The sequence below is a fragment of the Lepus europaeus genome, chromosome 8, assembly GCF_033115175.1.
Source record: "Lepus europaeus isolate LE1 chromosome 8, mLepTim1.pri, whole genome shotgun sequence".
NCBI classification, from domain to species: Eukaryota; Metazoa; Chordata; class Mammalia; order Lagomorpha; family Leporidae; genus Lepus; species Lepus europaeus.
The window spans coordinates 8,012,830-8,025,249 of record NC_084834.1 but is presented as its reverse complement, the minus strand read 5'-3'; the positions used below and the strand labels follow the sequence as shown (position 1 = coordinate 8,025,249).

The window sequence follows — 12,420 nt, the reverse complement described above, 5'->3', positions numbered from 1 at the left end:
GTGAGGTGCTCAAACAGGAAAGAGAAGGTTGACCCATTTCAAACAGCCCCATGTCTTTTGTCACTCGTGTTCCTGACCTTTCTTTTACCACTTTTCCTACTACTGCTGGTCACTAAGAGGGTCTACTGCTGGTCACTAAGAGGGGCAGCAATATGACTTAGCAGTTCTGTACACTGGACCACATTTTCCAGCACCTGAACAAAAAAGGACTACAAGAGAACCAGGATCAGGAAGACGGGAACTGTAGTCTTGCCTGTGCCAAATACTAACACAGTGACCTTGGATCAATCACGTTCTGTCTGGGCTTCAGACAGTTAATTACAAAAGTCAGTCTACAAATAAGTCTGAGTATGAAACGCAACACAAATGTCAAAGGTATTCACTTTACCTACTAATGTCAGAGAACTATTATAAGCATTCAACACTATTATATGAAGTTAGAGTTTACAAAGAAAAAATGTTGAGGTCAGGAAACTGAATATGCAGATATATTCTCACCAATACTGTGGGCCTCCCTCATTTTTAATTGTAACATTCAACTCCAAACTATTAGAAATACTCAACATGACAACAGCTGTGATAGGTATTTTCTACCTAGATGACCACCGCATGCCTTGTTCTAGGCAGGGTGAGGGGTATCAGTGAGGGAGAAAAAGGACCCTTCTCCAGTTACTGTCTAACTGGGAGGCCATCATGTCCCAGCCAGCACACAGGTGCAAGATTACTGGCTCCTGATTAGAAGACACTATAGGAATGCAACAACATGCTAGAATGAACTGGAATAAAAATTAAAGACTTTGTGAAGGAGATGGGGCTCCAACCGGCCCCGCAGGAAGTCCACGCTGTTTTAACCAGGGACAGGAGGATGGAAGCATAGGAAAAGGACAGACAATCCCGGCAGGCCTGCGATAAGGCTGGAGACGGAATCACATGACGACCTCGGATCTAGAAGGTCAAAATGTCGACGGGTTGTGACTGCCGGAGGATCTGGTTTTGACAAGTCACATCATGTGACTCTTAGATGCTAGAGAGTAAAAGAATAGGTGACTGAAAGGTGAGGAGGGAATACACAGAGTTCAATAGGAGACCATTGGAAAAAAATCAGGATCGAGTGATGAAATTCATTCACCACAATGGGGACAGTGACAATGGATACTTGAAATCAAGACTCTACAGTCCATGGGGACCAGTGAGACGTGGAAGACGAAGACAGACAAATCAAAGAAAAGAATAGTTATCCCACTGAGTAAGTAGAGCTAATATACAGTGAAGTCAGTCTGAGAACAAAGATTTGAATTCAGTTTTAGACATGCCACGTTTGAGCTATGAACTAAAAGCAGAGCTCACTCAAAGCTCAGAATTCAAGACCAACGCACAGATCTAGGTCCCAACTTAAGATACAAATGGAGCCATGAGTTGGGGATTAATCATTGAAAAGACTTAGCACAGCCTACTTCTGCTACTCATAAACAGTACTAGAAAAGAAGTCATCAAAGATAAAAAAAAAATGATCCAGAGATAAGAGTCCCTGGTTTTCCCAATCATGAATAAACTTTGGAAAATAACTTATCCTTTATTTCCTCAGCTGAAAAAAAAAAAAAAAAAAGGAAAGGAAAAAACCCTACAAACCCAAGAGACTTGCATTATAAGATTTTTGACCAGATTAATACAATAATGTAAATCACATTTAGCAACGTAGAAACTAGAAGAGGAAAACAAAAGTGGTGTCATGGGAAGCAAGCGTTTGCTTTTCAAGGCAGATCAGTGAAAGAAACATGTCAAAGGAGTAGTTTAGCAAATGCCAGTTGCCTAAAATGTAAGAAAGCAGAGTGTATAACACACAGGAAGTATCCTGTTCCACTCATTACAGCAATTATCTCACTGTGCAAAGAAGGGAAGAATGTCTGCACTTGCTGTTCCTTTTACCTTGTAAGCCGTTCTCCCTTTCTAGACTCTGCTCAAACACCTAAATACTCCCTCATCAGGACCCTATCCGAACTCTCACTCTGCACTTTGCTATTCTCTACTCCCTATCCTGCTTTAGTTTTCCTTAGAATATTTACTACTATGAATACAATATATTATTATATACTTAGCTATTTTACATATATACATATATAAATATTAGCTATTAGTTTCAATCATGAAGAAAAGACTTTGTTCTGTTTTCTGAGATACCTCTACAACCTGGTCATAGTCAGCATTTGATAAACACGGATTTAAAAGAAAAACCCAAACTGCCTCATCACCAGTGGTAAACATTTCTGGAATCTGGAAGAAGAATGACAGAAAAGCAACTGAAAGGCATAACCTTCTGGCTGATCCTAGGAAGTTCAAGGCTTTTCACAAACACTCCTAGTGCAAATACGCGAGTCACAAGTGAGTGTGAGCACCTTCACAAAAGCATTACTACTATTTACTGAATGCCTACTATGAGGCTTGAATCAGAAACAAGAGGTTTGGGGCTTTTGTGTGGGAGGGAGGTCTGTGATCTTCCAGCATCAGAAATGTTTCGGACCACCACATACACATTTCTTGTTTCCAGACTCCACGTCTCAAGTTCCCAAGTGCATCCCAGAATTGAAAACACTTCCTTCAACACACATGGGTCCATGTGTCTCCTCTCACCATTATGCTGTGGGCTGTTACTGCTCCTAAACGTTTTAAACATGTTGTCTACCACGCCTATGATGTAAGAGATGTCCAATTCACATGGAGGACTAATTTAAAAAAAGCAAGAATACACCCCAATGCACTTTATAAAAGACAAGCAAAGGAATCCTGGCATAACCTGCCACAAAGTTCTAAATCCAAAGTAATCCACTCCTTAGAAGAACGGAGAATATCAACGGGTCCAGTGGTTTGCAAATGTTGGCCTTCAGTGAATTTTCTACTGGTCTGTGACAAAATGAAGACAATGTAAACAGTTTCCAAAAACTGTCTTTATTCAACTCAAGGACTCTCCTTCAGCCAGATGACGTCTCCTTATTTTTGAGGAGGAGTATTAAATATCCGTTCTTTCATAAAAAGATTGTGATGGATGATAATTATTATCTTGTCAATAATTCTTTTGACACAATCAAAAAAACTCAGCAATTCTATGTTGAACTTCTTTTTCATTTTACAGGTCAGTGAAGTCCAAAAATCTGAGAACTGCTGCTCTAAGCCAACCAATCTGCTACGTAAATCCCTTAGAATACGGTCAACAAGTTGTCTGCCTGTGAGTGAACACAGCTGGTAACAAGAGTCTCCAATCATGTGGAAGCATCAGGTGAAAAATCATGGTTGTAACTGAGGCCTAGTTTTGTGAAGGCCAAGCAAACAAGCGAGGCCTGTGGGAGTATGCCAACTTGTGAGAGAGGAGCCAGTAAGAAAATTAGGGCCAAGAAAACTGCTCAGGGAGGGGAGCTCAGGCCTTCAAGCCTTCCTCCAACTTAATGAATAGGAAAATCCTTATACAACGACTATAAAAGTTACAATATGTAAAACAGTCCTGAGGTCAGGGCTCATCAGTGTAGATAGCTCCATTTACCACCTGAAGTTTCTTTCTAATCTACACCTAATTTTTAGTTGCACAGCTTCTGGGTTTGGTCAGAAGCAAATGTCACAGTGTCTCAACATCACCCAGACCTCAAAATGCAGCAGAATCTAAATGCCACATATACTTCAGGATGCAAAAAGCAAGCAGAAGAAATATAAAGTCCAACAAGAATCAATATGAGACCAAAAAGGATGGGGAGGGGAGGGAGCATGTTGTGCATGGTTAAGCTGCTGCCTGGGATGCCTGCATCCCATGTTTGAGTGCCTGGCTCAAGCCCTGGCTACCTCTCCTTCTGATCCAGCTTCCTGTTAATGCATACCCTGGGCGGTAGCAGATGATGGTTCAAGTACTGAGTCCCTGCCACTCCCGTGGGAGACTCAGACTGAATTCTGTACTCCTGGCTTCAGTGTGGCCCAGCCCCAGCTTCTGTGAGCATTTGGGGGAATAAACCAACAGATGGAAGATCTCTCTCCATATTTCTATGTCTCCATGACTCTCCCCAGCCCTCTTCAAATCAAATTAAACCAGTGGATGGAAGATCTCTCAGGTGTGAGAACAATGTAAACTCGACTAGTTATTCAAGTGCTCCATCCCAGTGCCAGGCAGAGACAGCCATTCAAGTAGCTGCCGACTGAATGAATTCATCAACAGACATTCACACACAGACAATCAGTCCTTGCTTTCAACCACACCACCCAAGACACTCTGAAGTTCAGGTCAAACATCTTGTTTTGCATTAAAGTCAGACTAGAAACCTAACCTTGTGAAAAACCCGAGTTTTTCCCAATAACTTCCACTGGCTTCAGTCTTGTTCCAATCACAACAATGAAAAGATGCTGCCTGTATTTGTCAAAGCCAGCACCCTCAATCCAGGCAGGCAGGAAGTTCAAGGGCGTGGAGGCAAACACGCCAACAGGTGAAAAGGGGGGGGGGGGGGGACACTTCTGATCTATGGGAAGGTAAATAACACTACAACAAATTCCGGAATTAAGGCTAAAATCAAATAAAACCTATTTACGTCTATCACTAAATGGATGTGCAGAATTAAAAAACAAATCTCCACAACTTCAGCCACTCCTAAGTGAAGGGAGCCTTAGCAATTCTTTCACCCATGCGGGCACCCCGGGTTTGTCACGGGCACCCCGGGTTTGTCACGGTATCTCAGCCTCTCATTGTTCCAGCACCGAAGAACTGGGCTGGACATCAAAATCAGGATGAGCTGATCTGTCCTAGTTTCAGTTTTATCAGCATTTGCATACACACATCTACCGCATTTCTTTATTACTTCAGGTTAAACCCCTCGCTATGCCTTTCCTCCCTCGCTCCAGAGCCTGCTATTCCACACCCTTCTTCTCACCTGCATTCGAAGCTTCCCCTGTTCCTCCCTGTAGTTCCTCGCACTACAGAAGTAAAAAGGGACTGCAGACAACAGCCACAAAGGGGGCCGGGGACTACAGATGAGGTACCCACATGTTATCTATGCCATGCCATGCGTTGTCTGGAAATACAGAAGCCATAAGCGCTTCTGAGCGTGTGCACGCCGCTGATGCTAACAAGCCACCATCACGTTCCCTTCAGCCTTGCGACCGGCTGAAGGGGAAGCCCAGACCACAGGGCCCTCAAAGGCACCGCAGTCAAGGAGAGGCTGAGCCTCGGCTGCTTCCATCAGCAGAGGAGGGTCGGTTCCAGAGTCTAAGCGTCGCCTCTCCAGATCCCCATGACCTGTTCCACTCGAGCTAGAAATTCTGTAATGCACTTTCGGAAAATGCAGTTCCGAATCCCGTTAGTTCTCCTAAGAGAAACGACATCAAAAAATCTTTTCAGCCCAAATCGAATTTTCCATATTTTGGCTGGAACTCTGCCAAATACCCACAAGAGGCTGGTGCGGTATACAACTGGCATGGAGTGAGACTGGCCAAATCCAACTGAAAAAAACCCCGGTAAGGCTCCATGAAACAGCTCTCACAGAAAGGGACACGGTTCCTTAGAATGAGATTGCCGGCGGTTTGAAAAGTCAGATTCAAAGGGCTCTTGTTCCTTCACAAAGGTTAAACTCAGGATAGCACATCAAAATGGAATTGTTCAAAAACTCCTGGGGTTGGACGTCCACACTTCTACCAAGATGTTAAAAAGAAAAAATTAATTTAAAAAACCCTTGTGCTGAATAACGCAACAACACCTTCCACATAATTCTTCAGCTGCTATTATTTCTAGAAAGTAACGCTGTCTGCAGCTGATCCTAACCGAGGGAACAGACACCTGTGCCTGGCAGGTCGCTCCGATCCTCCTCGGCCCAAGGTGCCCAGGAAACAGAAATTGCTCTGATTTCTGGATAAAACCGTCCGCAGTGCCAGGTACGGGGTCACATGCCCCACACGGCCGCGGCTGCTTCAGCGAGTGACGGACAAGCTCCCGGGAGATCCGGGGGGAAGCACCGATCCCCCGCGCCGCCGGGCACCGGGCACTTCCCGGCTTCCTCCTGCCCAGGGACCGCGCGCCCCACAGCCATCCCCGGGCGCCGTGGGCAGCGTGGGCGCCGTGGGCAGCGCGGACGGCGGCCCCAGCCCGAGCCTCCGGCCGGCCGGCCGGGCAGCCGCCCCCACAGCCGCCTCCCCGGGCATCGCCCCGGCCGGCCCGCGCCCACCTCCAGGCGGCGGCTCCGCGCCCCGTCGCGCCCCGCACCTCCCGGCGCCGCGGCCCGCCGAGCCGCAGCGGCGCGGCCCGCCCGCTCACTCACGCGGCAGGCAGCGGCGGCGTCTCCATGGTGGCTCCTCGCGGGCTTCAGAACGCAGGCACCGCCCGCCGCCGCCAGCACCATTCCAGCCGCGGACGCCGGCACTGCCCGCCCGCCGCCGGGCCGCGTCCCATCCGCCGCGCTCGCCTCACCGCGCGCCGCCACCACCTGCGGCGGCGGCCCCCGCGGCCATGGCCCGTGTGCTGCGCGGCTCCCGCGCTCGCCCGGCTGCGGCGCGGGCGGGCGGACGCGCGGGCTCGGCCACTTCCGGGTTCGGCCCGGCCGGCGCCGACGCTGTGACGGGCCGGCGGGGCGGCCTCCCGCGGCGGCCGCGGACCCTCCCTCGGCGCCGCCCCTTCCTCCGGCGGCGGCGTCCGAGGAGCGAGCGCGGCGGGAGCGCTCGCCCTGCTCTCTTTCTTGTGGTGGGGGGACAGCGGCGGGCGCCCCCGGCCTGTCCCCGTGCGCGCGGTGACACTGAGGCACGCGGACACGAAGTGGCCTGTCCGGGGGCGCTCGCCCGCGGCTGGGGTCTCTCCTCCGCTGGGGAGCCGCTCCGTGCACGGGCGAAGTGGGCGCCTTGGTAGGCAAGACCTGGGCGCGGGGAGACAGAAAAGAGCAGAGCCAGGTGTGGGCTTGTGGCGCTGTCCACGTAGACGGGGCAGGAGGACCTAGAAACAATAAGAGCGAGGAGCGGTGCTGTGTGGTGGTGGTGGTGTTGTTTTTTTTTTTTTTCCTCTTTTTTTTTTTTTTGGACAGAGTGGAGAGAGAGAGAGAGAGAGAGAGAGAGAGAGAGAGAGAGAGAGAAGGTCTTCCTTTTTCCATTGGTTCACCCCCCCCCCCCCCCAGTGGCTGCTGTAGCCGGCACTGTGCCGATCCGAAGCCAGGAGCCAGGTGCTTCTCCTGGTCTCCCATGCAGGTGCAGGGCCCAAGCACTTGGGTCATCCTCCACTGCCTTCCCGGGCCATAGCAGAGAGCTGGCCTGGAAGAGGGGCAACCGGGATAGAATCCGGCGCACCGACCAGGACTGGAAACCGGTGTGCCGGCGCCGCAAGGTGGAGGATTAGCCTGTTGAGCCTCGGGGCAGCGTAGTGCTGTTTTAGGGAGCGGTCAAGGGAGGCCTCTCCAAAGCTCGACAGAGACAGAACAACGCGAACCTTGAGTAAAGCCGAGAAAGCCTAGGGCAGAGGGCAGGGCTACCGTGTTGGGCAACTGTTAGGAAGCTTGGTGGTCCCGGTGTGCCCGCTGGCATGGCAGCACCTGCGGACTGGGTGGGGACGCGAAATCTCCGGCCCTGCTCAGACTCAATAGGAACTCTGGAGGTGGGGCCCTGCTGATGTGTGCACTAGGTGGCCCTCCCGTTTGAGACCCTCTGTTGTGGCCCAAGCTGGCTTGAGGGCAGAAGCAGCTGGAAGGAGAGCTTGAGGAGGGCCAGGGTCCTCAAACCCATAGAGGCATACTAGGCCACAATCAGGGATTTGGCCTCTTGTGAGATGAGAAGCATTGGAAAGTTGGGAGCAGCTAGCCGAGGTCGTGAAAAGGATGACTTCGGGGTCAGAGCCGTGGTGGAGTGGGTTAAGCCTCAGCCTGCTGTAACAGGGGCAGCCCATATGGACATGGGTATCGGTTAGAGTCCCAGCTGCTCCACTTCCAATCCAGCTCCTCGATAATCTGGCTGGGAAAGCAGAGGGTGACCCAAAGTGGGAGATCCCAGGAGAAGCTCCTGGCTCCTGGCTTTGATCTGGCCCAGCCCCAGCAGTTGTGGCCATTTGGGGAGTGAATTAGCAGAAGGAAGATCTCTGTGTGTTTTCCCTTTTTTCTGTGTACCTCTGCCTTTCAAATAAATAATTTTTTTAAAAGATGACTTGGGATGTCTTAAAATTCTGCACCAATAAAAAGAGAGAAACAAATATATAAAACGTGATTGGCAGAACGTTAATTATTGAGGCTATGTGATGATGGGTGCTTAGGGTTGGTCATAATGTATGTATTTTGTATGAATGTTTTTTAAAGTAATAGTTAACTTTGTTGGTGTATGGACAATAAACAGAAAGTAACAAGCAGTCCGAGAGATTAGCCTCACTGGATGAAAACCAAGGATGGCCGGACTGGAGTCCCGGGGATTGGGAGCAGTGATCAGCTTCTCAGTGTGTAGAGAACACTGCATACAGGGAGGGGTTAATGACAGATGAGCTTGGAGTTTAAGAGAAAGCGTGGAGTCAAGGATGACCCTACAGGTTTTGGCTGGGCTCTGGGGAGAATGGAGCTGCCACTTACTGAGATTGGAAAGATTCGGAAGGAAAAAAATGGGAGTGGGTAATGTTTGTGAACTCTTAGATTTGGTGAGTTTGAGATGCCAAACATCCATGTGAAGTTAGGTATAGACAGTTACATCTCTAGCTGGGAAGTACATGAAGTAAGAGGTTATCAGTATATACCTGATACATAAAATCATGGAACTCATGGACATTCCCTAGATACTGTAGCTAGAGAGAAGAGGACCAAGATGTGAACCCTGAGGCACCCAACATTTAGAAAGTAGAATTATGGGGCCTGTGCTGTGGTGTAGTAGGCTAAGCCTCCACCTGCGGCACCAGCATCCCACACAGGCACTGGTTTGTGTGCTGGCAGCTCCTCTTCTGATCCAGCTCTCTGCTATGGCCTGGGAAAGCAGTAGAAGATGGCCCAAGTGCTTGGGCCCCTGCACCTGTGGGAGAGTCCCATCAGAAGCTGCTGGCTCCTGGCTTCCCATCAGCCCAGCTCCAGCCTTTGGGGGCCATTTGAGGAGTGAACCAGCCGATGGAAAACCAGGCAGATACCATCATGTGTTCTAACATGAACTAACTTTTCTCTATTCTGGTGGCACTACTGATCCACCATGCATAGGATGAACACAATGAGTTATTTCTCTAGTATAGTTTTTTTTTTTTTTTTTTTTGACAGGCAGAGTGGACAGTGAGAGAGAGAGACAGAGAGAAAGGTCTTCCTTTTTGCCGTTGGTTCACCCTCCAATGGCTGCCGCGGTAGCGCGCTGCGGCCGGCGCACCGCGCTGATCCGATGGCAGGAGCCAGGTGCTTCTCCTGGTCTCCCATGGGGTGCAGGGCCCAAGCACTTGGGCCATCCTCCACTGCACTCCCTGGCCACAGCAGAGAGCTGGCCTGGAAGAGGGGCAACCGGGACAGGATCGGTGCCCCGACCGGGACTAGAACCCGGTGTGCCGGCGCCGCAAGGCGGAGGATTAGCCTAGTGAGCCGCGGCGCCGGCTAGTATAGTTGTTTTGTTTAGAGTCAGAATAAAAGTTTCTGCTTGATAACACTATTGTAAGAACTGAATGAAACAATCTATGTTAAACAAGTATGAATTGCATGTACTTAATAAATACTAGTTGCTACTGTTATTTCTACACATTTCTGTGACCTTTAGTTACATCTGACTCAAGAATTGGAGACAGGTACTAGAGTCAGAAGATATGCACCGATGTAGATTTAACCAAACTTTCAACTTGACTTCCTTCTGAGTGCAAGCTGAGCAAGCAGGTATAGAAAACCAGCAATTTTAGGAGATCTTTCAGGAAAAAAAAATAATGTCTTCTTGTAATGTTATAATATTTTGTCATGACACCCCAAAATAGTGTTGTATGCACAAGTGCATACTAAAAAGATGGAAATGTGTCAATCTGACAAGCAGACCCACACTTCAAACCACAGCCCCCTTCACATCTTCCTCTAGGTTAATTTTGGCTGTCACAATTCTTTGCTTCTTAAGGGGTGCAACTAATATCTAGCATGCTAAATGTCACCACCGACCTTTATTTTTTTCTCTACCACCTCCCATTTGTAGGTTCCACAAGTGGACTGGAATAGGGTACCCTTTTACTCACATACAAAACCTTCAAATTTTCATGAAAATATGTACTGTAAAAAGTTATGCATGGATTTCAATTTTTACACCAAAATAAACTTCTCTTAATTCCATTTTTTCATGAATATTTTGAAGTACTATTATGCACTTCACAGAGGGTTGAGATCTTACAAAAGTCCATCCATTTGCTGTATTGTTGAAATAAAATCCTTGAGCTATATTAAGTCATAGTCTAAAGCTAATGTAAGTGACCAGAAGGTATTGCTTGTAAAGAAGATGGAATGACACAGATGAACAAGTTCATGATAGCAGCAGGTGGCAAAAATTACTTGGATTGAGCTGAAATCAGACACTGCAATAAAACTAATAACATGACATAAAAGACAGTAACACATCTTACGGCAAAAATCTGGGTACTAAGAATTGCTCCTGTAAAGAAGTGACTTCATCAAAGAACATAAAACTATTAGATCCCGTATCTGTAATTCTTTCCTATGTGAAGAGGACAAGTGTGAAAAGAATCACTCATTCAAAAATAGGCACTAAAGAAGATGGCGTCCTTCTAAAGTTGTATTTTCTATCCTGAACAGTTGGTCACAAATGCATTTCTTAAGTTGCTTTTCTAAGTTAGGGCTTCTGCTTTTATCCTTTGGATTCGGAAGCTGCTTTGTATACTTGGTATGTGATGAAGCATTTCAAAGAATTCTTGTAGGACTTTGCTATTCAGCAAATGGATTTGTCAACCCATTAAGGTGTTTATTACCAGCTTTGTGGTGTCAAATGGGGCAATGTGAATGCTCTGCTCCAGACTAAAAGAAAAGCTTTAATGGAAGGAGTCCTTTCTTTTCCTGAGTCTTCCACTTTACAAATGCTTATTGTGGTCTTTGAAGATGCCGACTTTGCTTCCAGTACAGCATACCTGCCCATTTTCCTACATTTGAGGTTCCTGGAGAAACGAAGTCAAATTGTTTGCTGCAAAATTTAATTGGAAATTAGTTAAAATTAGTACAGGGAGTATCCAAAAATAGTTTCACACTCCTGAATATCAGGTAAACCATTTCTCTCTATGTGTGTTTTTTTAAGAAAAGGAAATTTGCTCAATCTGTTTTTGCTTGTATATAGTTACATGATATCTACTTATGTAGTCCGGTGACGTAATACCTTCTTTTAGAATTATCTAGGACCAAACATCCTTCTACACAATCAGCAATGCCGCGGGGAGGGAGAAGCAAAATTCTGAGTAAATTATGTGGAGCATCAGCAGCTTGTTGTCATTCATCTCAAATTACACATCCACACACACATAGGAAAGCTCCTCTCCACAGCTGACGTTTGTCCATCACAGCTAACCAGTGATAGCACAATCCCTAAGCAAAACTGTGAGGTAAGTTTGTTTTGGTATTCTCATTTTCCCCATTCTGTTCTTTTTTTTCCTGTTAGCTTCAATACAACTCTCACCTCTGACCTTACCACCTACACAGAGCTCCAGTGTCCTCTCTCTCTATCCCTAACCAAACTCAGAAACCATCTGATATAAGGGGCAGGAGTTTGGCACAGCGGTAAGTTTTCTGCTTGGTATGCCTGCACCCCACATCAAGGTGCTTGGTTCTAGTCCTGGCTACTCCATTTCCAAACTGGCTTCCTGCTTATGCACACCCTGGGAGGCAGCAGAGAGTGGCTCAAATGTTTGGGTCCCTGACACCTGTATGGGAGAGCTGAACTGAGATCCAGAATCCTGACTTCAGCACTGGCTAGTGCAGGCATTTGGAGAAAGAGCCAGCAGATAGAGAACCTGGCCTCTCTCCAACCCCGCTTTTTAAATAAAATGAAAACAAATACAAAATCTTTTTTTTTTTTTTTTTCAGAAGAAGAGTGATGCAGGTAAAGCCGCCGCTGGTAACACCAGTATCCCATATGGGTACAGATTCATGTCCCAGCTGCTCCACTTCCAATCCAATTCCCTGCTAATAGCCTAGCAGAAGCAGCAAAAGACAGCCTAAGTGCTTGGGCCCTGCCACCCACATGGGAGACCTGGAAGAAACTCCTTTCTCCTTGCTTCAGCCTGGCTCAGCTCTGGCTATTGCTGCCATTTAAGGAGTGAACCAGTGGATGGAAGGCCTCTTTCTTCCTCTGCCTCACACTCTACCTCTATAGCTCTTTCAAATAAAAGTAAAAAAAAATTTTTTTTTTTTTTTAAAAAGAGGGGCTGGCGCTGTGGCGCAGTAGGTTAATCCTCTGCCTGAGGCGCCAGCATCCCATGTGGGTGCCGGTTCGAGTCCTGGCTTC

At 47.5% G+C, this 12,420-nt stretch overlaps 1 protein-coding gene across 2 annotated transcripts in view; it reads right to left on the bottom strand.

The window, feature by feature from the left end:
* The window catches only part of KLHL2 (kelch like family member 2), a 117,282-nt gene extending 110,892 nt beyond the window's left edge, over positions 1-6,390 (bottom strand). The window contains exon 1 of one of the 2 annotated variants that reach the window (XM_062199366.1): positions 6,279-6,390. In XM_062199366.1, coding sequence (XP_062055350.1) covers positions 6,279-6,304 — 26 coding nt within the window. In that variant the 5' untranslated portion in view covers positions 6,305-6,390. The remainder of the gene's footprint in view (positions 1-6,278) is intronic. The other variant, XM_062199365.1, reaches the window with a different exon arrangement.
* Positions 6,391-12,420: the final 6,030 nt, after the last annotated feature.